The sequence below is a fragment of the Larimichthys crocea genome, chromosome XXIV, assembly GCF_000972845.2.
Source record: "Larimichthys crocea isolate SSNF chromosome XXIV, L_crocea_2.0, whole genome shotgun sequence".
NCBI lineage: Eukaryota > Metazoa > Chordata > Actinopteri > Sciaenidae > Larimichthys > Larimichthys crocea.
Genome location: NC_040034.1, coordinates 396,593 through 423,293, shown reverse-complemented (window position 1 = coordinate 423,293; position 26,701 = coordinate 396,593). Strand labels below are relative to the sequence as shown.

Sequence of the window (26,701 nt, the reverse complement as noted above, 5' to 3'; positions counted from 1 at the left end):
CTTGAGAATTTCTAATAAAACTGCCATGTGCCATCCTAATAATATACTTCAGTCTCGTTATTTACAGCACTGGCAAAAACTGAAGATGGCCCGCTCTGACCTCTCACAGCCCGTGAACAAACTGTATTTCTAAGAAGCTTAGCACCACCTGCTGAGCAAAGACGAAACGACTACTTTGAATTATTTATGGGCCGATTGTCTGTTTTACACTGTAAGCCTGTAGATCATACTCCTTCAGTTTTTCTACTTATCCTTCAGAAAATAATTGAGCTAAATACTCAGGAACAACACTCAGGAAAAGTTCAGACCTTGACCACCGTGATATCTGTCACGAAACAGGAAATCTGATGTCTCTGAGGGTTTTTCAAAGATGTGATTGGTACATGCATAATAGCAATCATAATAACAAGGTTTGAGCACAGTTAGTTAATCATGCACCGCTGCTGGACCAGTAAAATTGTCTCTGAGCATGTGTTCTGGATTTGTGAGCAGCTCACAAACAGCGTACATAGCACTGACGCACCTTACGAGCACACATCGCGAACGCAGTAAAACACATGCATGTGTGTTTTGCGTTTTTTTTTATGAAGTATCAGTAGCTGAATGTTTTTTCAGCATCACTGTCAAAAGTTTTACTACGGCCTCACCCTGGTCCCTTAGAAATCCTCGCTGTCTTGTGAGCTTTTTCCAACAGTCCAAAGGTCTAAGCGCCCCGAGTTTGATTCCCAAAACCCCAAAGTTCATGTGCCTTTTTTTCCCCCATCTCCACAGCTTGCAGTCACGATACACTCAGAACTGTTGTCCATGAGTGTGATTTCTTTTTGTTCTTCATACGTCCCAAAAACTTGGCGCTTACCCGAGAAGCTGTACAGTTTAGTGTTTTTTCAGCAGAAACAGATCTGATAGTCATATCGATCCTCATGAAACTGCCTCTCATCTCCGGATTGAGGGCGATCTCCTTCAAATCCACAATGACAACCACAATCCAGATGCTTCACTCATGATGCTCAAGAAAAACACAGTTTCAGACGAGTGTGTAAGTGGCTGACAAGTGGTAACACGTCCTTTATGTCCAGATCTCAGTTGGGACCATGGCCTCCTTCGTTCCAACAGAGGGCATGAGGTTCTGCTCAGACAGGAAGTCAAGAGGAAACTGGACCAAGAAGCCACGGATTTTGCGCAGCTCCTCCTGAGCGCGAGTCTTGTCGGTCTGGGCCAAACCCGGTTTGGACTGGTACTGCTCCAGCTCGGACATGTTCCTCACCAGGGACGAAGGAAGGCAGCGAAACACCTGCAGGGAAAACACACACACACTTGTCACGGCTTCGTTTGATTAAATGCAGAGCTTTCAAGAGGTTTCTTTAGTTGTTTGAACACCATCTGGCCTGATGATTTCATTTTATGTCCGCCCATACCTTCTCATAAATGGTGGCATTGCGGCCAGCTGTGGTCATCCACACCTCCTTATAGAAGCGATCACTGATGGGGTCAGACAGGTCAATACCGGTGTCCGTGTGGCCTCCTAGGATAGTCCTTTTCAGAGAGAAACAGGGAAAATGGACATTTTAACTTTGTCAGATGATTATACTCCAAAGTGCTCTGCTTTGCCTATAGAATCCATAATATCAGGATACAAACAAAACCTTCAACACTTGCACAATGTTTCCACTAGATCACAACGTGTTTCTTTCTGTCTCGTTCACACACAAACCTGAAGCATTCGAGGCGAAGCTGAAGTGCGTAGGGTCCGGCTTCATACTCCTGTCCGTCCATCACCGCGGCAACCTTTTCCGAGTCCTCAATGATCACCGCCACCTCGCTGTCGCGTTTACCCAGCATGCTCCTGTCGTTGATGTTAGCAGAACCTGAGAGAAACATAACGGACGATGGGAACTGAATCTGAGTTCTTGTAACACATTTAAAGCAATAGGGACCAAATGCCACGATCTAATGCCTTCATTTGACTTGCTGATATTTTTGGTATTAATCCAGTCAATACAAATTTAGAGAGAAAAGTTACAGTGATATTTAAAAAGGATTCACATTTGTTCATTGTTGCTGCAGCAAGAGCATGTGCCGCACCTTATCAGCCAGCAGAGGGCGCAGCAGAGCTACATTCACCACACATATCCAAACAGTATTTGTGTGCTGAGCCGCACGCATGGTGACAGATCGAGTAATAAAGCCAGATTTATTGAGAATTATCACATTGCGATGGTGTCAAGGCAGAGATGCCTCAAATAGTAGCTGGTAAAAAAAAAAACGACACGAGAAGACAGAAGGTGACGACAAAAGCAGACGGGAGACTGACCGATGATGACTGTGTTGTCGTCAGCGATGAGCATCTTGCTGTGGACGTAGATGAGCTCTGTCACCAGGCGTCCCTCCAGCTCAGCGTGAGTCCGCAGACCGGCGAAGGAGATGTAGTTCATCCACTGGTCGTCCACTGGGTGGAGGAGAGGAGAGACATAAAGAGTTATTGAATTTGGAGTTCTATAAGAATTAATATATTATCATTTTAATAACTCTAATCTTAATATCAGACATCAAAATATCGAATGTTCCAGTTCATTCTTGTACTTACTCTCCTTTTTCAGCTGGGAGATGATGGAGTGGTCTCCTCTGATCATGGTTCTGAGGAGGCGGGAGATTAAAACCCATCAGAAAAGTGCATGAATATTGCATAAAGTACGCACTAGACTTGAATCAACTTGAAAGAAATAACAGTCGAATTGTAATGACACTTCCGCTTGAGCTTTCTCATTTCCCTTCACTGTTCCTCTTTTAGTGTTAAACTCGGACACATCAAAGTTGACGCGTGGGTCACCTGTAGTTGAAGTGCATGACAGCCTGCAGGGCGTTCCCTCCTCCCGTGGTGATGTCTCCTTCGAATCCAGGAAGCAGAGGGGTGACGACATAGACACGGTACTTCTTACCCTCCCTGTGAGCAAACACATATGGAACATCATCAAGGCATAACAGTAGATCTGACCACAAGTAAACAAGCGGTTCAAGCAAACAAAGGGAAGTACTTGTGCGCTCGGATGATCCTTTCGATGATGGCGTCTCCGATCTTGTTGAAGACCATCCTGTTGTCGGCGCAGCTGATGAAGAACTGGTTCTGAAAGGAAAAGACACCGTCACACACATGAGAGACAATCAGGATTGTTCTGGCGCAGAGCAGAGAAGCATTTCATCCCTGAAATGAGATTGTCACAAAGCGTAATGAGAAAAATGACGGATCTCGGTGGAGCGATTTCAATACAGACTTCATAAGCAAACCTCAAAACAATTTCACATCACAACATTTCTCATTTCTCTTCATTCCCTGGCCACGCTGTCAGCGTACCTCTATGTAGATGTAGTGTTTGCTCTTAGCGATGACCTGGATGTAGGCATTATGGATGGACTCCTCGTGGTACTTTATGCCTGCCGACCAATCTGCTGATGACCGCAGCACCTTGTACGCACAGAAATAGGATTATTAAAAAAAGAGGTTTTACTAAAAGGTGCATCATGCACCAGGTCATGGAACCACATGAATGTGTGCGGCTCGTCTTTCTCCAGTATGGAATACATACATAAGAACATGGAAGAGATGAGTTGACAACAGTTCCAACAAAGCATGGTTGCATCAGTAATCAGAACGGTGTGAATACATCTTTAAGCAATCACCGTTAGAAACAAGCATGCATTGTTTTCTAATTAGAATGATTTAGATTAGATTAATTCAACCCGCGTTCAGTAACTGATTACATTTTTTGACTAAAACCAGCAGGTACAGAAACAGCTTCTTCCCCTCAGTTATCACCCTATTGAACGCTGCCAAAAGATGATCACCCCTGGACAGCACAGCTGTTCATACTCTGTTTAAAAAAAAATAAAAAAAATACATAACATACATCTGTACTGTATAGTTCAGCATTGTAATATATGTGAATATTAGTCTAGTTACATCTGTATCATGCACTCTGTTAACTTATTAATTGCACTTTATCTGCACATAATCTCTACATATTATGCCTTCGCACTACTGTAAATACTGCATTAACTGTATATATTGCACTTCAACTTTGCACTTCTGATTAGATGCTAAACTGCATTTCGTTGCCTTGTATTTATACATGCGTAATGACAATAAAGTTGAATCTAATCTAATCTAATTTTGAAGTAATCCGATCAAATCTAACACACAGCGCTGACTGAGGAGAAAAACATACAAAGACTTGATTAAATGAAAAACAGAAAAAAAAACAGACAAACAAAACAAAAAGGACCTTCATGCACTTCTTATTTTAGTCAAGCATTTCACTCAGAGGTCAGTTTGGCTAAAAAAAAAAAAACCTTCAGCGTGTCTCTTTTATCTGTTTCCAGCTGTGCTTGCAGACCAGCATGTGGAAAATGTGACGGGAAAGTGGGAGGTTATGCTGTTCCTGTTGTTTTCTCTTTTATTTTAAAGCAGCGTTCTTTTCAGGGTCTGGTGAACAGTTGGTTCTCATTTTGTAGAATTACTAAGAAGAAAAAACAACAGGGTACTCGCTGCATTTAGATCTCCTTACCTGCACTTTGGCATCCACACAGTCAGGGACTTGGTATTTGAGCTCATTGGCGGTGGAGTGAGACTTGGGCAGCAGGAATGGATAAGACAGAGAGCGATACTTTGGCTTCATGATCTGGAGAATTAGGGCAGAGAGGGTAAATATAGAGTCAGAGGAGGAATGGAAAGAGTAAAAAACAGGAGAAAAAGAGGGGCGGGGAGATGATGCCATTGAAAGCCTTAAGGTGTTTTTTTCCAATGTTCCAGTCACACATTTCCAAAGATTTTATTGTCATATTCTATTTTTTTAAGCCAACAAATTGTGACTTTGCCCCACTTAAATTTGACATTAGTTAGCTACTACTTTGGACAATCAACAGTCAGCAATCAACTCATTAAATCCTAGTTAATGAGTTTATTTAGGTTTTAAACCAGCTCTACATCCTTGCGTGTGTTTGTCCGTGTACACAGCACGTTCTATGTACAGTACCTTAGTGAAGTTCCAGCGCTGAATGAAGTGTCTGGCCACATCCCGAGCAGCTCTGCCATGAACCACTGAGGCGATGTCGTGCCAGGGCATTCTGGGAGTTTGGTACCTGTCGATGAAGTCTGCGTGGGTAGGAAGGCAGGAAGAAAACGTGACAGAGGACAGAGAGGTGAGGAGAGAAGATGCGAGGAAAGGGGCAGAGAGGGAGAGAAAAAAGTGGAAGAAATAAGCGTTTATTGGTATTCGGTTCCACTAGTTTTCCAGATGACTGATTGTTTCCATCAAGCTGGTGTTAAAAGTAAAAATCATGAGACTAAGATTAATATCAAGTATTTCAGACCTAGCAATAGGGTAAACTAAGAGTGTGTGTGAGAGTGTGTGTGTGTGCACGAGACCATCAAAAGGTTTCTCCAACTGGATCCAGTCCTTGTAGACAAAGTTGCAGTAGTCTTTTCCATGCCAGAAGCGCGTGTTACCCTGTAACTCTCCAACACCCGTCTTCAGGCTTTGCACTGAACCACTCCCTACACAAACAAACACAGAACGGAAAATACTGCGGCAGATTGACGACATTTACAGTACATGTATGTAACGCTTCATAACAAAGTCCTCCCAGTTCCTATTCCGACATTCTCACACTTTGGTTCTCTCACGCACCTGCGCTGTCCACGCTGCTGACGCTGTCCGCATGCTGCAGACTGTGCTTGTGCAGGTGTCTGTACAGACTGAAGCGAGACTTCCTGTTGCGTCCGACCCCCTTCAGCTTGGGCAAGTCCACCGGATCACTAGGCGGGGTCCCTTGTCCGTTGCTCGTGGAGATGGCATCGACGGAGGACACGCTCTTGGAGGATGGAGCGTTGTTGGTGGCGGCCTGTGAACGTGGAAACAACAGAGGCTTGTCAGCTCAGATACGATTTGATTAGCTCAAACTGATGCAGTCCACTGCAACACCTTACAATAAATCCCTTCATGAAGCTTTATGAAGGTGATGTGGTTCAGTTTGTGTTTTAGAGAGATGATGCTTCAACTTCATGGTAAATCTGGAGGTTGTAGGTTGTGTCTTATTGCATCATTCATCCACACTGACACCAGTATTGACCTATCTGACCTCACCAAATCAAATTATGGCTAAAAATGATGTTTAAAGAAAGTAGCTCATCGAGATTTTATGACAGTTTCATGGCATTTATCACAGAAGAGGTCGAAATTCAGCCTCCACAGTCACTCAGGGAAAAATCAGGGCTTCACCAAAGCATAAGGAATAAATTCTCAAGGGACAAGGGACTGGTAATCTGGTCAGAAGCTGTTATTTCACTAAGAGGAATTTGTTTTCACAGGATCACTGAGTGACTAAAGAAACGAAAAAGCAACCGTCATCATGTCCTTGAGCCGTGCCAACAAGGAAAAATCTTCCTTATCACTAAGAAGATAAATATATCGACTCTGAAGGACAAAAAGTGTCTTGAAAATGTGCGCTTGTACCGTATGTGTGTCATAAAAATTAAGGAGCCTCTTTGAATGCTGTCACTGTGAAAGTGTGTCTTTATATTCATGCACATACACGATCACCACCACAGGCTGCCTCTGTGTGAGTTTGCATGAAGTCATTTCCTCCATCTCCTCTCCTCTTCTCTTCACATTTGAACTATTTGTCAGCCACATTTATTGCCAATAACTTCAAACTGTGGACAAGACATTTTAAATAGTTGTGTGTGTGTGTGTGTCCGACCTGCTCCAGGGCCACGGAACGAGTCACGCTGCCAACATCCGTCAGCCGGTGTTCTCTGTCATCCCAGCGTCCGTACGCCAGGTCAATCCCGCCCACGAATGCCACCGATTGGTCGATGACGACAATCTTCTCGTGATGCGCCCACAGATAAACGGAGGAGGAGACGTGGTCTGGATGACGCATCACCTGAGCACACAAATATGAAAATCGGTCTCTCGAAAACTAACGAGACAAACGTGCCTCCTCGTTCCACTACCCGTAATCCTTCAGTTACCTTGATGTTGGGATGCAGGTGCATGAGGGTTCTCTTGCTGTAGCCGGAGTTGATGCCCAGCGCGAGCTCCACCTCCTTATACAACATCACAAAGATGCGAACTCCCTGTTGCTGTAGAGAGACAGAAAGAAAGAAACAATATCAAGAACACGTGTTGCATAAGTTTTTGTAATGATTAGATTTTTAATGTGCAAACAAACAAATAAATAAAATAAATGTAAAAACTTATGGTATTTATATATCAAAGTATTGAAGAAACCAAAGATGAAGATACCGGCAGGCAGAGAGTTACTGTATGTTGACAGCAAATACTGGTTTAAGTCGTAAATACCTGTGTGTTTTTTGCTCTACAATGAATTCACATTACAGAGATTGCTCAGCATAAATATGTGGGTTTGTTATTTTCTGCAAATTATTTCATTTATCATCGTCTGCATCCCAGACTATGAAGCATGCATACTTAAAGGGTGTAAATGTTCTTATAATTTGCAAATGAAAAATGCAAAAGCAGAGCACGTTACTTTCTTTGGATGCAACAATAAATACTTTCTGATCTATGTTAGGATTATTTCTTCCTGTGTGTTAATGTGGGCATGCTCTCGTTTCCTAAACCATGTGGAAGTTGTTAAAAGCATTCTCTTCTCTCTTTTTGATAGAATGTGTTGTAAATTGAAAAAAGACATTCGTGGGTGTTTTATGTCTATCTTCATTCCAGGATGTGTATACAGAGTCTTTAATGTTCAATACTTGGCCCGCGGGTCATTTCACCCACACAATCTCATGCCTACTTACTGCTTTGCGCCTGAGGGTGCAGTCTAGCCTCCACCTGTTGCCCTCTACGACAGGTCTCTTCAAGAATATCTCTGGACTCAGCCTGGCCAAAGAGAGACAGAAACAGATGGCAAAGAGAAACAGAGAGGGAGAAAGAGTTTAAAAGAGAAAATGACACATTTCATCTTCTTCTCTTAAGACGAAGAGAAACAACTGAATGCATCATCGTTACTTAGAAAAATGTAGAAAATGAATGTTTACTTCCACCTTTCATACACAGTACATATGACAGACACGACTTAATGAGTCACTCACATTGACATCCCGAGCTTACATGTCTACAATGCCATTGGCTCACATTACACAGGCTGGTTCAGACCATAAGCTCAGTGATTACTGCTTTGGAACTCAGGGATTACAGCCACGTCAAACAGTCGCACATTTACCAACCAGGGAACCGTAAACTATTATATTTGAAATTACACTGTGAGGGATATTGTCTAGAGACAGTGTGTGGTGTTTTTTTTTCTCATTAGACCAGCCCATACAAAACACTATTTCATATCTGAAGGGTAAGAGTAATGATGTGGAAGAGCGAACAGATAAAAGACAAAGACAAAGTCCCCTATAATGCAAAGCAGCTGGGCCGTTTATTGACATTTAGGTTGGATTTGCATCATTGCAATGCTGTTCACCCCTCAGGGCACAATAAAGAATAGGTGTGGCTGAAGTTAGGGTTAGGTGCCTGAAACTGACATGTATAGACAAACTAACTATAATTTTCAGGTTATCTGACAGGTTGCATCAGTTCTTATGTGAGGAACGGGAAGTGAAAAAAGGAAGACAATAAATTAAGAAGAGACAGACAGAGCGAGATGCATGGAGGGTGTACAGTAGCAGTGTAGAAGTGCAGACAGACTGTATCTTTCTGACAGTGTATTTCTATTCTGGGTGTGTGTCGATGAGGCTGTAATTGGAGCCAGTACTATTGTATTGCCTGCCAGAAAGCCACAACTTGTGGGTAATACATAATGTAATGTGTAACAGCATGCACTACACTAACCGGGTATCAGAGTGTCAGTGTTGTCAGCTCATTCGTTGGCAGGAGTCTCATGATGATCAGTGTGTTTACCCAAACTACTGAAATAAACCATTACTGCTATTCAATATTATGTTTAGCTGGTGCATGATGCTATTTACACAGCATCATTGACATGTTGCCATCAAATACTGCTGCAGAAATTTGGAACTTTTGTTTGAAACTATAGCAAGTGCAAAGCACATAGATAATACAGGTGTGTGATGGTGGATTCTGATGCAGTAAATATTTGTGCACATATTACACTGTAATATGACTTATCGTAATCTTTTAAGATTCGTTTTTTGCTTTTATTCAAGAATCAACAGCAGAGAAATTGACTGGAAACATCGGGAAATAGCGAGGGCGGGGGGCTGACATGCGATTACTGTGAGTGATGGGATGCACCTTAGACCACTACGGCACTTTATCATACACTTAAACAAAATAATCAACCACAGAACAGAGCTTGAGCTCACCCAAAATAGGCCATTGTGTTATTTGCACTTACACTTGCTATTAAGTAGTATGCTGGTTTCAGTTTCAGGTTGATTTTTATTTATATTTTTAAAAGCAAACCAAGTTGCTTCCCAAAGACAGACACATAGAATAAAAAAAATAGAAAATAGTTTAAACACAGTTAAAATCCAGAGAATAAAAGCAGGTCTTAAAATCCTCATCAGCCTAATTTAATGGCATCCCGGAGAATAATCCAGAGCCGAGGCGCTGCTACTGAAAACACCCTGTCTCCAGCCTTTTTGTTTGTGTGAATGAGGCACAGTAAACATGTCACAGTGTGACAGTCTGACGGAGTCTACTGGTGCTGCAGGGGGTGAGAAATTCTGAGATATATGTAGGGGCAAGACCATGAAGAGATTTATAGAGAGTTAGTAAGATTTTGAAATTGATAGTGAATGGGAGTCCAGAATAGGGAATAGTGGTGATGTGGATGTGAACAAGGACATACTTGCAAACACATGTGGTTTGCCCATTTTGTTGCTGTCTTTTTGTCTTCTGTCTGTAAATTCTGGTAAAAACGTGGCACATTTACAAAACTGTTGGGGGAAGGACAGAGAAGAAGACTGCTAGCAACTACACATGGATGTAAACGATGCAGGGCTCAAACTTGTAGTAACAACTGGATTTCACCATGTCTCAGTCCAAGTATCAAAATCAAATAAATGCATAATCACTTAATGAATATTCAGTTTACTTTATGTTATGCATTCAATCTTGACTATTGTATTAGAAGTATAACAACTAACAGAGTCAGATGAGCTGTTCAAAGAGAGTCAGCCTAGGTGAAACTTGTTTTGTGATGATTATGCCTAATCAGGCACGGTATCAGTTGAAGATGCAGTCATATCTCCCTTCCTCAACCAAAAGTGTTGACATCAGTCAGTTTTACAGTGATACTCACCACCAGTCAGTGATAAATATTTCTTCTTTAGCCTCCTCCAAGGCGTCAGCCACATCCTCCATGTAAGTCTTTCCGTTAACGTACCTGCAAAGACAAATTATAGTCACTGAGTAACTGAGTAAACAGGTATCACTGTCACATGTGCTTGTGTTGACACACGCACACGCGCACGCAAGGGCAAACAAACACATACAATGTTTCACTTTATACAAAACCCATACGTCTTAATAGCACTGCTACCTTTAAAGCTGTCTGTTTCATCACACCAACAGTACAACAGTAGCAATTGGGTCAACAGCAGAACAGCAAAAAAAAAAAGTAACTGAAGGAGTCTGTTTACGTTACAAGCACCTTGGTTACAGCCATAGCTGTGTCATCATAACATAACTGTTATTTCAAAAACTCTCTTTTTCCATTAGCTCACAGAACCGCAGCATGTTTTCCCCTCAGGCTCGGTACTGAGTATAAAGACAGCGTCATGACATTATCACATGAACTATTCAATATCTGAATCTGCCAGCTGAGGGGGAGAGAATGCAAAAAAAAAGATCTGATCTGAAAGATGGCAAAGAGAGAGTTGACTGCTCGATCCTCTCATACATTTCCATAGTTACCAGTGAAAAGTGAAAAGAGGAAGGCAGAGAAAAAAAAAAGACGTGTGAAAATATGTGTATTTTAAATTGCATTTATTTTACTCTCCAATGTGCGGTTTTCTTGGAGGGAACACTTTGTAAAGTCCAAAACTAATTGTAAATGTAATATACACAAATGTGGCAGTTTGAAACTAATGCAAAACCTGCTTCCCCTCATAACCTACCTTTGCATTTTTTATTACTCTGTGTGTCTACTACTCTGTTTTTATTTGCATTTGACATAGTTACCATTTGGCAGGGATGTTTTCCTGTTCCTGTGCAAACGATCCAAAGCGGTGATCTCGTAGGAAAGCTTTCCCATGGCTCCTCACGAAGCTCTCGATACTCTGACCCCACCAGCGTGCGTGTCTGTAGCTGCTGCACTTAAACACCAGAGTCCTGACAGGAGGATGCACACACACACACACACACACACACACACACACACACAGTGAAGCAAACACACACTGCATGCCTGTGCTCGTACTCACACAGATACATGAGGACTACTTACTTTATTGGCTATGGTCTGAAGCATATTAGTGCCAAAGAATTGGGCAATACTGTGTTTTCTCTAAACACTTCTGTAAGAGCAGACTGATAACAGACTGAATCAGTGCAGCTGTGAGCCCACGGAGGATCTTTTATTCATTTTTTAGAGCACCGATTGAGATTTTCAGTGCAAAGAAAATATGTCTTTCAGCAAATTAGAATCAGTAAACCTGAATGAAATGCAATACAATTTAAAGCAGAGGGAGACACAAAAGTTTCTCCATGTTTATTCTTGCTATAGAGCTCTCCGCCTACACACAAAACCCACAAATGGATGTTTGTGGACGCCTATTGTCTGGGAGTTGTAGGAAGTCTCTTGAAAGTTGCTTTTACTTTAGGAAATCATTGTTTGGGGGAACTGAATGAGGCATGTTGAAGGAAAACTGTACAACCTTCTCATGCATTTGTAAGATTTAAACTCATTTTATCAAACTGCAAGAGTCTAGGGGATGAATTACTGGTGTTTAAGTAACATTTGCCTCATAATCCAGTGCGAGGATTCACTCAAAATAGATGTGACCTGCTACAAACCTGGAAAGGCTCTCAATCCGGACTCCGTGTTTGGTCTCTGTGTCTTTGGAGTCCATCTTGATGCTGAACTCTTTATCCAACAGCAGGACAAAGGAGATGGCCCCAGAGTCCGGCTTCATGTACAGCAGGCATGAGTCCTTCACCACCAGCCAGCTACACAACACACAGTTCTCACCATCATCATCATCATCATCAGAATTTATGATGTGTGTCTGTGTAAAGTTCTGCAGGACCATTTGTTGTTTCATTTCTTGTTTTGAGAAAAGGATGTAGGAAGAAAAGCAACATTGGGGATGTAGGTGGATGTGCCGAGCGTTTCAAATGTGTGGGATTTTTTGTTTTTTTTGTTTCCTTCAGAAAATAATCATAAAAAAACTGCTCACATAATAATTTGGCTGCGAGAAAAGAGAAAAGGGAAAGAACAGAAAGAACAAACAGATGACGCGAGGGGGCAAGTGTGTGCTTATGCGGCTGCTTTGAAGATGCTACTCAGATCCTGTTAGTAAAGAAGTCACATGATGGCCAAAACTAACAGTTGTTCAGATGTTAGCATTACTCTTTTTAAATATGCAATGAGTGGTCGCTGTTGTTTTGAACACACCCACACTCAAACAGCTTCCTGCCAGAAAGATGTCCATAGAATTTGTCACTCCTACATTTTTTAGACGAGTTTGCCAGTTGAAAAAATGCTTATCTGTCTTTCCACCACAAGACTTTAAAGGAGTTTCACTCGTAAACTGTAGAAAATTCATGGCAAGAGACAGAAGTAATCACCGTTTGGACCAGCGGTAGCAGGCCTGGCTGTGACCACAGCAGTTCATGCCAGGGATGCGATGTCCGCCTGAACGCTTATAGATCATCCCTTCCCTGGAAGAGACAATAAAAACTGTTAAGCACTTTTCTTCTATGGGAATAAAACTATATTTACAAATGGCAACAAGAAAAAGGGATTCAATAAAAGCGATAATGCTCACAGTCCTTTGGGTCCCAAGTCGTGAATAAATGACAGCTGGCTGACATCAATGAACTCCATCTGAGAATACACAGAAAGAGACTCTATAGACAGAAGAAAAACATTTGATACATAAACGTAACACGCCGACAAGTGACTGTGAGCAGGGATCCATTACATCCACGCATACCATCCACCTGGAGGCAACGTGACTCATCTTAAATTATCTCAACACGTGTTGTCACCTCACACATGAACTTATAATGCGTCAGAGTGATGCATGTCAGTCCGTAACAGTCGCAGCGCTATGAATAAACACAGTCCTGGCCTGCTTTAAGAATCATTCCAACACAATGGTACAGTCAGTAAAGAGAGTAAAGGTGAAGTTTAGTATGTCAGTGGTCCATGTTTGTTTTGGTGACAAATAGTTTTTTGAAAATGAGAAATATACACCATGCGTCACATCTTGTAAAAGTATTGTTACGTTAAATAAAAAACTACGATGCATGCAGAATCATCTTACATTTCTCACGAGAGCAGCAATAACAGCCTTAATTCTTTGCATGTGTACTTCACCATAATATTTACTTCTACAACATGTGACACAGACATAACATACACGACATTAGCATGCAGTCATTGTGAGATTATGTTAAAGTGACACCGCTCAGTGCTTAGTATGATTACTCACAGTGTGGTGATATTTGCGGTACATGGCCATCCTCAGCAGCTTGTTCAAATAGTCTTCTAATTGTCTCTGTAAAAACACACACACTATATTTTGGCCACTGTGAGTATTTTAATGAGAAAAACCATGCATATAAACACTGACAAGCACACACACAAACGGACAATTTAAAAAAAGTTAAATGCCATGGCAACAGGAGAGCTCCTTGCCATAAAGTTAAGATATGTGCAGTTTCCAATGAGAAAAACAGGCAAACAAGGCAGCAGTCACTGCTGAGGCGTACCCTCCTGCTGGAAACCTGTTCGTCTCGCACCAGGTCGTCGCCCCCTCCCCTCGGCAGGGATGGCATCTCCCTCACTTCGCTCTTCCTCACTGTCCTTCTCCTCACTGTGTGGCTGAGAGGGAAGGGAAGGAAATGAAGATCTATTTACAGTGTTTGTCCTCAAACTTTAAGGTCAAAGCCACACAGCCTTTGGATAACGGCTGGTGCCCAAAGCTAAGAAACCTAATTTCAGTTGTTAATTGAAACAAAAACACATTTCTTATGTAACTTCCTGCCAGTGGGTGTTTAAACAGGAAAATTTTTAAAAGCCTGAATAAATTGACAGGTTTCAGGCTGACTCAACCAGGAATGCAGAGTGGCTTAATTAATGAACATTTGTTGAACTAAAAAAAACATACTTATTATTTCGGAAGCAAAAGAACACATACAAGGAGAGAAAAACAGAGTTAATCCTCTTAAAATCCAAGGGCAACAATCTTTTGTTTTCAAGAGTGCACATCACCAGAGAGAGAAACACGAGAGTCATAAAAATAATGGTAAGCAGAAAACAAACGGAGGTCAGATATCAGACTGTGCTGTAGACAACGTTATGCAAACGCTGTTAAGGTAGTAGATTCTGAAATGTGTAGTTTGAGAAGATTGACACTGTTATGTAAAAATGTCCAAACGCTGTATCTGAGGCTAGAACCATGAAGACTAGAACCAGGAGGCAACAGCCCATCACTACTTCTAAAATGTTACCAACATGTTGTCTCTTGTTTTTTTTAATCCACCTTCCTGGAGTTATCCTGGTTGCTTGGCAACTGTCGCGTTCACGCAAAGCTGGCAGGTAAAAAGGCATCCAAGTCCATTTATAACAAGAAAAATGCGCTGTTCCGTGATGGTTACTTACTTAGTCTAGTCTTGTGGTCATTATTTAAATAGCCTTAGATAATTCTGTTTCTTTTAAGTATTTGGAGATTTGTTTTTTATTTACTTTCACATCTACTTCCACAGATGAAAGCACATAAAAACAAACTGTGCTTGTAATTACCCTACATAACCAGCCTGGCAGCTGGTTGCCAATAAATTATTCAAATACAGAGTTCCTCATAAAACCAGTCTTTATGCTAAGCTAAGCTATTTCCGGGTAAGAGCAGTATTAATCTTCTCATCTAATTGTTAGCAAGAAAGCAAATAAATGAATTTCCTGAACTATTATTTGAATATGTTATTCACACACTGTGTGCACTAGTGTATGTGTGTGTTAATCACACTGTGGGAAAGGAATCTGTTCACATTGTGGCATCTCAAAAAAAACATTGTGTATACGCACATCTAAACTTGTGTCTGTTGGCCCATGTGGATGTCAGTGTGGGAGTGTAAATCCATGCATGTGTGTGTGTGTGTGTGGGGGGTTGGGTAGGTGTTTGGGCACCAACCTGCGTGACGGCAGCGGTATCCTCATGAAAGTCTTGTACGTCCTCAGCTCTCTGTGGAGCTCCATGAAATGTTTCTCCTTCCTCTTGATCACCCAGGTAAACTCGCCATGTTTCAGCTCGATCCGAAACACCGCTGGCAGAGACTACACACACAAACAAACACACACAAGGCAAGTGGGTTTATGTGGATTCACCCAGGAAGAGTACGCTCGTCATGACATGATACCACCTCAGTTCTAAAAGGAGCTGACCCCTCTGACTCGTCTATATGCCCTCAGGACAGACACACTTCTCTATGTCCATATGAAACAAGCAAGAAAAAATGTCTTAGTCATCTCACATTGTTATCTGACTCTGTAGAGGCTTCTACGTTATGTCCTCAGTTAGAGGTCTGCTGTCCTAAACATAAACAGACACAACAAGGAGAGAAGTCCACGTCCTCGTAACAATCTAACATATAACACTGTCCCCACATTGACCTCAAGACATGAACCTGTGTAACCTCCATATATGGCACACTAGAATAGAAAATTCCCTCATAACAGTCAGCTTAATGTAAATTAGTGCAAATATTAGAGATAATACATTTAGTTGCTTCAGGAATTTTTTATTCTAAAAGCAAATATTTTCATCTCATACCTATATTTTTCAAAATAAAAAAAACAACCAAAGGTAAGGAGTGCAGGGAAATATAGAAATAATATTTTTGCTAAATATTTCCATAAATATTGTGTGTGTGTGTGTGTGTGTGCAGTACCTTGTTCACACTCCTGTGGTGCGTCAGGTTGAAGCGGTCTTGCGCGGTGGTGAACCTCTCCACCTCCAGGATCCGAGCAGTGATGGGCACAGTGGGCAGGTAGACCTTAGCACTGGCCTCCTTAAAGCCCACCGTGTTATACACCGCTGAAAATTGGAGACGCTGGTCACCTGGGAGAAAGAGAGAGGCGGGTGGTGAGCGTGGTTTCTCTGCCTGTGCATGTAGGAGTTGTTCAGGCTGCTTGGGAGTGAGTAGGATGCATCGGCGAAAAAGTCGGCCTTTGTTTAGGATTTTCGTGCTTTGCTTGTTTTCTCCATTAGGTCAAATGTTTCTGGCTATTCTAGGACAAAATTTGTAAGATCTAAATTATGTAAAGGAAAAATCCACCCTCGTACTCTTACATCCTCTCAGTGATGTTAGATACCAGTTTGGAAACTCCACCAGCTGAATTATTTCCAGCATTTTTCATCTAGATATATGATTTTACGGACTACTACCTCTTGATTTTCCTATTTTCCTGGGTACAAGCCAAAGAGGATAGTCACAAACTTACTGCTTTGGGCTTATGTGGCCATATAAATCTTGTTTATGATGAATGAATCATCTTGTAATCAGGAGAAAAATCACACCTATGGAATTTCCTTCATAGTCCATCTCTTCTCCCTCTCCCATGTCCAGCTCTCTGGTATCCAGGCTCTCCACAAGGTCGGCCATATTGATACAGTTGCGTGCGTCCGTGGCAACCGTGTTGTCAAAAGCTTCAGAGTTCACCAGGTTGAGGTTACTGGTCGTGGGTGGAGCCTTACCCAGCATGCTTAGCAGTTAGCCCCGAGAGCAGGGCGAACCTAGAGGAGAAAAACATTACATGGTGAATAAATAGAAAGTGTGTGTTAAGGTCACAAGTGGCCACCAGTGTAAACATCCAAGATAATCATGCTGTCTCATGCATGTTTGGTTCTTTCCAATACCACATCAGGCCTGTGGTTCAGTGAGTGATTTTGTGTTACCCACCCTTCAACTGGAAAAACTGAAAACTATTGCTGGATAAAACATCTGTCACTCTGCACTTCTGTAACCTCAGAGACCACGTAACTTCTTGACTCAGTTGTTCATCAGTGACACACATCTACTCCCTAACCAAATCATCTTATCACATGTGTTACCATGAGTTCAATGACCTATCATGTACTCACATCCTGCAGATTCATATTTTTATTACTCCCTCACACATAAGACCAAAGATAATGGAGTCTCACCATAATTTCTTTGGTCAACGCCAACGCAATATACCAAGAGAATATACCATTAGGACAAGGATCTATCTAAATGAAAAACTTACACCATACACACCAGGACACGCTATAAATAGAATTATTCTAAATAAAGGAGTACAGTATTGCTAAATCTTAATTCTTTAAATGCATCCTGTGTCGTCATCATGCACAGCAGTGACAGAAGTGTCTTGTATCTTATGGGGAACAAGAAGTCAAATTGAATCCACACCTCCACCCGGATCTTCCACTCACAGGCTCATAATCCGTTAAGTCTGATCTTCCCAAATCTTCAGTCTTGTTTCATACATTCTGTCATGTGGAGCATATTTTGTCAATGCTGCAACTGGGAATGACTCACCATCAACTACACCCATAGGAGGGGAAGTTAGTCATTAAACAGCGTAGTGAAAAATGCTCCTTTTTTAAATGACATGCGCCTACATTTGCGCAGTAATCCCACGTTAACAAAACACCAATTACTTTGTGTTTATGCATACAGAGACTAAACACAGTTGGCATACAATGTACTGTACAGCATTTCTACATCATAATACATAATACATAATAATATGTAACATACAGCTGTCTACATCATGTTTAGTAGATGTTTATCTGGAGAAACTGCTGTTTTAGTTTCACCACCATACACCACTGAGCACACACAGGCTCAAAATTCAATAATAAAACACATATTGAAATCAAAACCCTGTTAAACCTGTTTGAACAATTACGCTCTTCACATGCTTGCTGTACTGCACAGAACTTTTTAGCGAACCGAGCATTGAACTGTAAAATCCTGCAGAACTAAGACAGGATAGAGGCTGGTGTGGAGAATAACAGTGCTGCGGCAACAGTGGCCACATTCTGCATTTTAAATGCATTCCACCTTCGAAAGCCAGAAAAAATGAAAACTATACAAACAAAATACCACCAAGCAGTATGCTGAGTCATCCAATACTACCCCATACTCATGTGGCTTTGTTAGCGAACCGCCCTCTGAGTCTAGACAAAGCAGAACAAAACAAGCCTCAGGAGGAGGAGAGGGGAAGAAAGGAAAGGAAGGGAAATGTGAGGACAGTTCATTCAGCGGACAGATTCTGAAAATGTATTAATGGTTGGATGTATTTTATGCAGTTCATTAATGCAGATTTATTTTTTAGTACTTTATTATGTAGAATCATGGATGGATTTCTCCTAACAGTCACTGGAGGCGAAATAGATAACACAACTCTGAGACCTGAGAGGTTTAACTTGAAAATCTTAAACTTATTTACCTAACTTCAACATCTGCATATCTAAAAAAAAAATCCAGGAGTACCATGAATACCTGCAAAGTGCTAATCTCTTCTGTTTGGAGCTCAAACTGTTCATGATAAGTACATAGCGCATGAACACGCACACCAACACCAACAGATTGACAGTAAACATTCTCACTCTACCGAACAAGATCCAACACGCTCACACAGTCAGGAGAGTCATCAGTCACCAGTCGCTTACAGTGACTGCATGTCTGCATGTGTGTTTCCTGTTGTCCCTGTGAAACTGTTCGGCCTCTTCATTCATTTGATCATTTTCTCATTATTTTTCCCTGATTGGATATTTATATAAGAAGTAAATAATGATTCAGATTACTTTGTTAATTAATGACGCTCATTCTGTAGTTCCACCATTGTCGGAACACAATTAAATTTTTCATTTGCCGACCTTGTATAGAAAGAAAATAAGTTCTTCAGGACTATTTATAAAATCAATGTTTTCACATTCCCAAGCAGAGTATGTTCGTCCGTTGCTGAGGCAGCCATGTCTCTAAATAGCTCCCTTTGCTTCGTCACATTTTGTACAGAGGGACAACAGTGTGGGAAAGGATGCCGCACACAATATATGATGGTATAAAGTCTAAATAAGTCCTACTCTAAGTGTATATATATATATATATATATAGTGTACAGTAGAGTCTATTATACATTCATTAACTGTATCTGAGAGAAGCAGGAGAGCAGTGTGCATGATTTTCAATGAAACAGACAGACGGGCATGTGAAAGACTTGTAAAATACCACTACAGCTTGAGCCAAACTGTCTTCAGAATACAAAGGTATGAACCACAAAACAAACATCTGAAAACATCCGGCAGAATAATTGTAAAAATTAATCGGACAACAAAAGAAGGCAGTGGTTCGAGATGTACAACTATGAAAGAAAAGTTAAACAAAGCTTGTTTACCGATGAACAGTGAGTATGTCTGCTTGGCCTGCACACAAAAGGTATGAAGGCCTTAGATATACATCAAAGGTAAATACAGAAATATGTTTTGTCTATGCAGTTGTTTTTAGACTTTAAATATGATAGTGTGTGCACCACACACACTATATGATAGTGTAGACACCTGCACCACCTGATTGTTGTCGTCTCCTGTTCATGTTCATTGCAATTTTTGTTTTCTAGTTTATTCCATTTTATTTTCATTTATACCTTGCAGTTCGTATTCATATCGTGGTCACTTACTTTTGTAATGCTATTTATATTATGGTCACTTCTTTGCAAGATTACTTACACTATGGTCACTGTACAATACAATACTCTTTATATATCATGTCACATTTATCCTCACTACTTGTCTGTTTTTGAAGGTTGGTTACTTTTTCGTGGTCATTGTGTAGTTTAGATATTTCTGTCTGTTTATTGTGTCTCTTTTTTGTTTTGGCCTCCTCTACTTTTGTTTCTATATCTTGCTGCTGTCACAAGTGAATTTCCCTGTGGTGGGATGAACAAAGTATATCTAATCTAATCTAATCTAATCTAATCTAATCTAATTAGTGAAAATTTTACGACTTGTGTTTGACTATACGGTATCAAGCGTGCACTTTGCCCACTGATCTGTCAACCAGCTGAATAAATACTAAAATGAACGATTACTACATAAAGATTCTATATCAAAATGTCCTAAACACAAAGTTAATATTTAGTTTAAATCATCAAAAATGACTGTAGCCGAGTTAAACACACAGGATGCATCAGTGTCGGTTGAATGTTTGCATGCGACCTTCCAGAAGAAGAATTTCTGACAGTGCAGCGCAGTTCCTCTCCCTGCTCCAAGAATAACCATGACCCCCCCCACGCCCCCAACAGGCTTGACCCACAGGGGTCAACTGCCGAAGGGTGAATGTGGTTTGAATGTCCGCGTGTATGTGTAGACTCAGATGTCGAACATGCACACGCGTACACAAGGCGCCGCTTATAGCATCTGTGTCTACAGTACGAAACCTGACGGTAGAGCAGAGGAGTGATGACGAGAATGCAACGAAGGGTTACAGGCGTTATCTCTCTGAACCCATTCCCAAAGAAACACAGCCAACTTCCTGTTTCCTGTCCTGTGTCATGGCGATAGTTTCAACAGCCCGTATGCAACTGCTTGTATGTTAATATTGTCAATGTCAATTAGTCGGAATGAAACAACGCATTGTGGAATCGTGGACGGAGAAACGAACGAATGCTGAGTGGGAGCAGAACTGCGGTGTGTTCGGCAGAGTGTGGCAAAGAGAGAGTGAAAGAAAAAGAAATTGATCGTCATAAAAGCAAAGTGGGCACTCAGTCTTTTTTTAACGTGTGACACATGGGAAATTTAGTCTCTCACCCTGCCCCAGAGCACCATTAAAAACATATTACTGCACTTTTCTGCAGGAATCAAACTTCATAAATTTTATATTAGACCACATCCGTTCGTGGGGGAGATGATATTTAACTCAAATTTTTGCGTTTTTGTGATAGAAGTGTGTCTACCTGGAGAACTTTGGTAACACTTTATAATAAGGCATCCTTTAAGATTTGATTAAAGAATGAATGAATCATTTACTCATAATTTACCTTTGCTTTTTCCAATTTTAAGCCTTATTTGGAACTCATTTTTGGGATGCCAGGTTGTGAAAGATCAGTCTGCCTGACACTTGATCTTTAGTCGAACAGGCTGACTGTCTAACTGCTCACAGTTTGGACTCTGACTACCTGCTGGCAGCTGATATCTCTTAGCTTCATCTCGCACAAAGCCTGAAATACTGGAAAGATGCTTATCTGCTCTGTTGCACAGGTGAGTCTGCCTGCTAAATACGAAGGTAGAACCAGGACACAGCCTAACCTGGCCTGTCCAATCCGTCCAAAACTCACAAAATCTGTCTACTGGCACTTAGTTTATACTTTTATTTAAACTGTACAAAACTCAATCAGTAATAATCATGGAACATGTGTTTAGTTTGTCCATTCTGGGGTACTGTAGAAACATTGTGTGGTTTAATATGGTGGAAAAGGACCCACTGCGTATTTAACTATAAAAGACTCATTCTAAGATCATATAGAATATAGAAAATTCTTGTTTTCTGGTGATGAAACACTAATGAAAACATAGTTATGTTTATGTTTTACCAAGACTAAAAATAAATGAATAATTACAGTGACTAAGAAACCTGTGACCTTGACTTGACTACATGATTTATGAGAAGGAGCTGACCAATGACTCACCAACCTGGTCAAAGCATTTGTTAATAATTTATTAATATAGGCTTTAATTATAACTTAAAAGGAAGAGGATTAGGAAGAGGAAGAAAAAGTTAAATCATTGTTGGAGATTACTGAATATTAATCCACAATCAATATACAGTTATTCATTCATTTCCCACAACAGTTTGCACCCATTCGTGTCCCTCTGAGGTAGCTGGAGGAAGTAACAGCAGGACAAGGTGAATAAATAAATACACAAGATAAGAAATATAAACATAATGAATATAAAACATTTCTCTCTGAGGATTTGAAATAAAAGAAGAAGGGACATGCTCTAGTTTATGCTTTTGTCGTGTTTCAGGAGCAGGGACACGGGGGAACAGAGATGAGGTCAATTTGGCCGTGTCTGATGACAGATTTAAAAGGTAAATCCCTTATCAGTTGTTTGTTGTTAAGTTTTGGCAGGAAGTTGTTTTATTTGTAGTCCAAACTCTGTTTCACTGCAAACCTTTTAGGATCTGTGTGGGAAGGCCCCACCGTTTGTCCACGTGTAAAATGATCACACATGCTGCTGTCATGTTTTTTTGAAACTGGTTTCACTAATTGCACTCTCACGTCTGGATACAAAGGGGGATTTGGGTTGTTTTAGCATCTCATGGGCATGGTGAGTGCTTCAGGTTACACAAAAGCAGCGCAGCACGAGGGTGATGTGAGTAGTCTGATCTAGTTTAAAAAGGTGGGAACTTGCCATGCTGTGGCTACTGCTGGGAGATGAGTTACGCTCGCTACGTGACACGCAAACCAAGCTGGGCGGAGGATGTTTACATTTCAAATATACTAAAGATATTTTTAAGGCATCTTGGTGGTAGGAGGGTCCGAGGTGGACAGCTGATACCAATTTTTACAGCATGCCTACATTCCACTATCAGTGTTGTATGCTTTCTCTCCCTGTTAAAGGTATTGCCAAGTTTTTTGGCATGCAATAGTAAAACTGGCAGAGAATTTCTTTTACACTTTTACACAAACAGCTATTGGTTACATTGCGTGCATTAGTGAGTGTAAATTGCACATTTGGGCTGAGAAATTACTGTTTTTTTTAATTCCAGCAGATTCATTTTTTGATTATATTGCACCATTTTGCAACCTTATGTTTTCATTTTTTGATTATATTGCACCATTTTGCAACCTTATGTTGTTCAAATGAATGATTCTGGGCAAAATGTAATTTTATTTATTACATTTTTTATTGCTTTGAACATAGTTTCATGCATTTATGTGTGAATTTTAAATACACATATAAATAAATATAAATATATAATGTGTAAATGACACACATGTACTAAATACTTTGATAAAAAGGGGGCTGATCTTTCTGCACAACATCACTGAGTGGAATTAGATGTGACAGACACCAAAGCAGAATTCCCCTTTATCATTTTTTAGAGTCGTGGCCACCATTGTCACCCTTTTATTTTTAGTCATACTTTCAGAACTGCTCTTCATCACCTCTGAGACAAACATGTTTATCAGTGATCGCCCGTAGCCTAACTCCTACACGCGTATTGATCAAAGATATCATAGCTGCTTCAGTGTTATCTAAAATGGCATTTACACTTATGTGCACGTCTGCGTGTTTTAAATGGCAGCAGATACTCCTTCTTTTGTGTCAAATAATCGAAGAGAACACTGGAAGGAGGCTTGACATCGACGTCAATGCCAGGTGCTGTCACTGATTGCCGATTGTTAAGAAAAGTAGATCACGATCCGAAGTTGCATTATCTATTCTTGGATGTGTGATAAGAAGCTGTGAATGATTTAAGCCATTTTACCACACACACACACACCGATACACACACAGTGGAGATAAAATAAATCTAGCTTGGCGTTCACAGATAGTGTGGTGCCAAGCTCCTCATGGCGCAGATGGAAAGAGAGAGAGGGAGAGGGAGAGGGAGAGAGATGGAGAGAAGACGGAGGGAGGAACGGAGCAGAGAAGCAACAAGAGAGGTCTGTGACACCTCTCTTTCTCGGCCCACACTAAAGCTGCCTATTATCTAATCCTTCACACCATGGATGGGGGGACAGGGATGGTCAGAGAGAAGGCAGGGAAAGCAAGACACAAAGTAGACGCCAGAAAAATAGAGGGAGCAATCGTCATCATCGCCAGAGTGGCGTTCTGCCCGGCGGTAACACAAGGCATCATTGTACTGAAGGAGTGATGGAACTGCTCTCTCTCTCTCTCTCTCAGCCAAGCCTGACTCAGCCCAACCAAAGCAGCCAAGTTAGAGCATGGAAACTACTAAACCCTAACTTTACTGACCACTAAAGAGAGACACGTTATGATTACAGTAGCAGGACTGAAAGCATCGGAGACATTCACCCTCTTGACTTCCATCACATTACCGTCTCCAGTGGTATTCAGCCACGAAGATAGTTTCGGGTTGCCTGGTGCTGAGGTACTGAATGGAATTCCGTTTGTGATGCCAACTGTGCTCGGCAGCTACATTTCTTTTCAGAAACAACGTACCAGTTCATCAACATACCAGGCTGTGAAAAGTTTTGTGACACTACTTTTTTTAAAAACTTCAGTCTGTATGAGAACTGCTGACAGTGTGTCCTGTGGATTATCCAGAGTAATGAAATCATTGTTTTGTTGGGAAAAGATGACACACAAGATGACATTGATTTGGGAGGGTGGAGGCAGATATTTCAGAACCTTTACAAAAACTAAAAAGGTAGATATAACATGTTTCGGAAATGAGTGAACCAACCCCTGACCAACCACCTGATTGTCGTGGAGCGCTGAAAATTCACAACACAGGACACGAATCATGCTTGTATACAGGCCAATTATAACGACTCCGATTCAAAAATAGAAACTGTTCAGATACGCTGGCAAACCAATAGGCGCTAATGATGGTCTGCGCGCCAAATGGCACAGTGACATCTTTCTGCATGTAAATAAATGGCTCTCTCTTCTATTTTTGCATCTCTTTTATCTTCTGCGGTCTGAGAGCTCTCTCATTTGTCAATTTAAACCAGTGATCTACAGCGGTATCACAGCAGAAGAAAGCATTGAGAAAAATCTGTTCCGGTTAAGGATTTTTGGTTAACCACCAACCCTTCCAATACAAGCAACGAGCAATGTTATGACGCGGATTGACAATGAAAGCTCCAGAATTGTCTGTTGACATGTGTACAATGCCAAAAAAAATGATGTTTCAATCAGCCACAAATTCTCATTTCTCATTTTCAGACCGCGGTTAGAGACTCAAAACAGGGCTTGTGGGATTTTGACAGGGGTTCAGCGTATAGCAGGAACATATGAGCGTGGTCAACATCTGGAATACATTTACAGTAGAAGTCTGCCTGTCAGACTAGAAACGTTTTAAGTCCTTCCAATCCTTCATGAGAAGAAGAAGAAGAAGAAGACTGCTCTTGTTACATAACTTTATGTTTAACTCAAGAATTGTAGGTGATTGGGGAGTAAAATAGTTCAACTTCAACCACTGTCCAGATTAATGATTGATGTGAATCTCCGGGATAGCACCACATGGAATAAAGTCGATACACATGCGCACACTTAAAAGCCTCGGGCAGGAATAACAGCAAAGACCGTGTGTGTGTGTACGGTGTCAACACAACAGAAGAGTATCGAGGTCATGCTTCTGCTACAGTGCAAAAGGGAAGACTACTGAATGCCAGAGGTCAGGATCGTATGTATCGGTTGCAAAGACAACAGAAGAAGAGTGCAGAGAGGGAGAGAGGAGAGGAGGAGGACGAGGGGGGTTGGTATGAGAGAGGAGAAGCAAAATATCTCCAGTCTTCCCATGACATTCCAGCTGCAGCAACTAACTTTCACAACAGGCTGTGAGAATGAGGACAGCACACACACACACACACACACACCTGTGCAGCCAAACACACTACTTGTTGCAGCTTTACCTCAATTCTGAAGGACCAAGAGACTCATCTCCGCCCCCATCTAGTCAAGGATCTTCACATAAACACACATTTCCACCATAACCAGACCCGGCTACACCTTGTCCCACCTATAGGAGCAGTAAGTATAATCACAGACTCAAACATACTGCACATTCTCCTCCATGATCCCCACTGACATCCCAAACCCAAGAAGTGTCACAGAGACACACACTGCTCCCCCCAGCCCACGGACACAAATAGAAACACAGCAGACACAAGTAATAGAGGCAGAGAGGGGAGACATTACCAACCTGCTCTCTTTGTGGACATTCAGTCCACATGCTGGTGAGTGATCAGTCCACTTGGCTTCACTGAAAGGACGGCAGCTCTGACACACACACTCTCCACAAAAGAAGCGTGCAGCGGGCAGACAGTGGACAGTTAAGTCCTGTGTGTGCTCTCTCTCTGTTCTGTTACTGAGTATGTGTGGCTGTGAAACTAACTCACAGTGAACTCTCTCCAACTCCTCAGGAAGGGAGGGGACTCTTTAACTCTTTAACCAATCACAGGAACTCATTCCTCCCACAGGCTTTTCTCATTGGATGAAAACAAGTCCTGGAGTTTTGTTGAAGTAGGAGGAGTCCTTTAAGGGGAGTAAAGGGGGGACGCTGACCCTGCCTATAGTTTGTCATGTGTATAAATTGAGTCTTTATGTATTTGCATAAGCAACAAAACAAATAAACACCTGAAACATAAGCAGTAAAACAAAAAAGGAAGTGGGATTGTAAAAACAACAACAGCAGGAATTCTTATTTAGTGTATTTAAACCTGTGTGTACATGTGTTATCATTCATGTGTGTGTGTGTACCCGGCTGACAGAGCTCTCTAATAAAAATGTACC

At 41.3% G+C, this 26,701-nt stretch overlaps 1 protein-coding gene across 2 annotated transcripts; it reads right to left on the bottom strand.

Moving 5' to 3' along the window:
* Positions 1–360: 360 nt before the first annotated feature.
* pld1a (phospholipase D1a) lies at positions 361–26,275 on the bottom strand. Of its 2 annotated transcripts, none has more exons than XM_019269915.2 (26): positions 26,112–26,275; positions 16,742–16,957; positions 16,113–16,282; positions 15,356–15,498; positions 13,935–14,046; positions 13,655–13,720; positions 12,986–13,044; positions 12,786–12,878; positions 12,012–12,164; positions 11,178–11,327; positions 10,297–10,380; positions 7,820–7,901; positions 7,028–7,138; positions 6,754–6,939; positions 5,682–5,895; positions 5,420–5,548; positions 5,028–5,146; positions 4,560–4,673; positions 3,350–3,460; positions 3,033–3,121; positions 2,828–2,941; positions 2,585–2,634; positions 2,312–2,446; positions 1,712–1,865; positions 1,416–1,533; positions 361–1,291 (listed from the first exon to the last, which is right to left on the bottom strand). In XM_019269915.2, exons 2-26 carry the CDS (start codon positions 16,923–16,925, stop codon positions 1,067–1,069), a joined length of 3,165 nt encoding a protein of 1,054 aa, XP_019125460.1. In that variant the 5' UTR covers positions 16,926–16,957; positions 26,112–26,275; the 3' UTR covers positions 361–1,066. The 2 variants fall into 2 exon arrangements, with proteins under 2 accessions (XP_019125460.1, XP_027130730.1); XM_027274929.1 differs by lacking the exon at positions 26,112–26,275 and adding an exon at positions 25,822–25,906.
* Positions 26,276–26,701: the final 426 nt, after the last annotated feature.

What these genes read in the sequence shown, in the direction of transcription:
- pld1a (XM_019269915.2), bottom strand. Translation starts at nt 16,925, where the DNA reads ATGCTGGGTAAGGCTCCACCCACGACCAGTAACCTCAACCTGGTGAAC. An exon ending in ATATTTATCACTGACTGGTG is followed by an intron (nt 7,902 to 10,296) that starts GTGAGTATCACT and finishes CTCTTTGGCCAG; the next exon opens with GCTGAGTCCAGAGATATTCT. An exon ending in ATGCCACCATTTATGAGAAG is followed by an intron (nt 1,292 to 1,415) that starts GTATGGGCGGAC and finishes TTTTCCCTGCAG; the next exon opens with GTGTTTCGCTGCCTTCCTTC.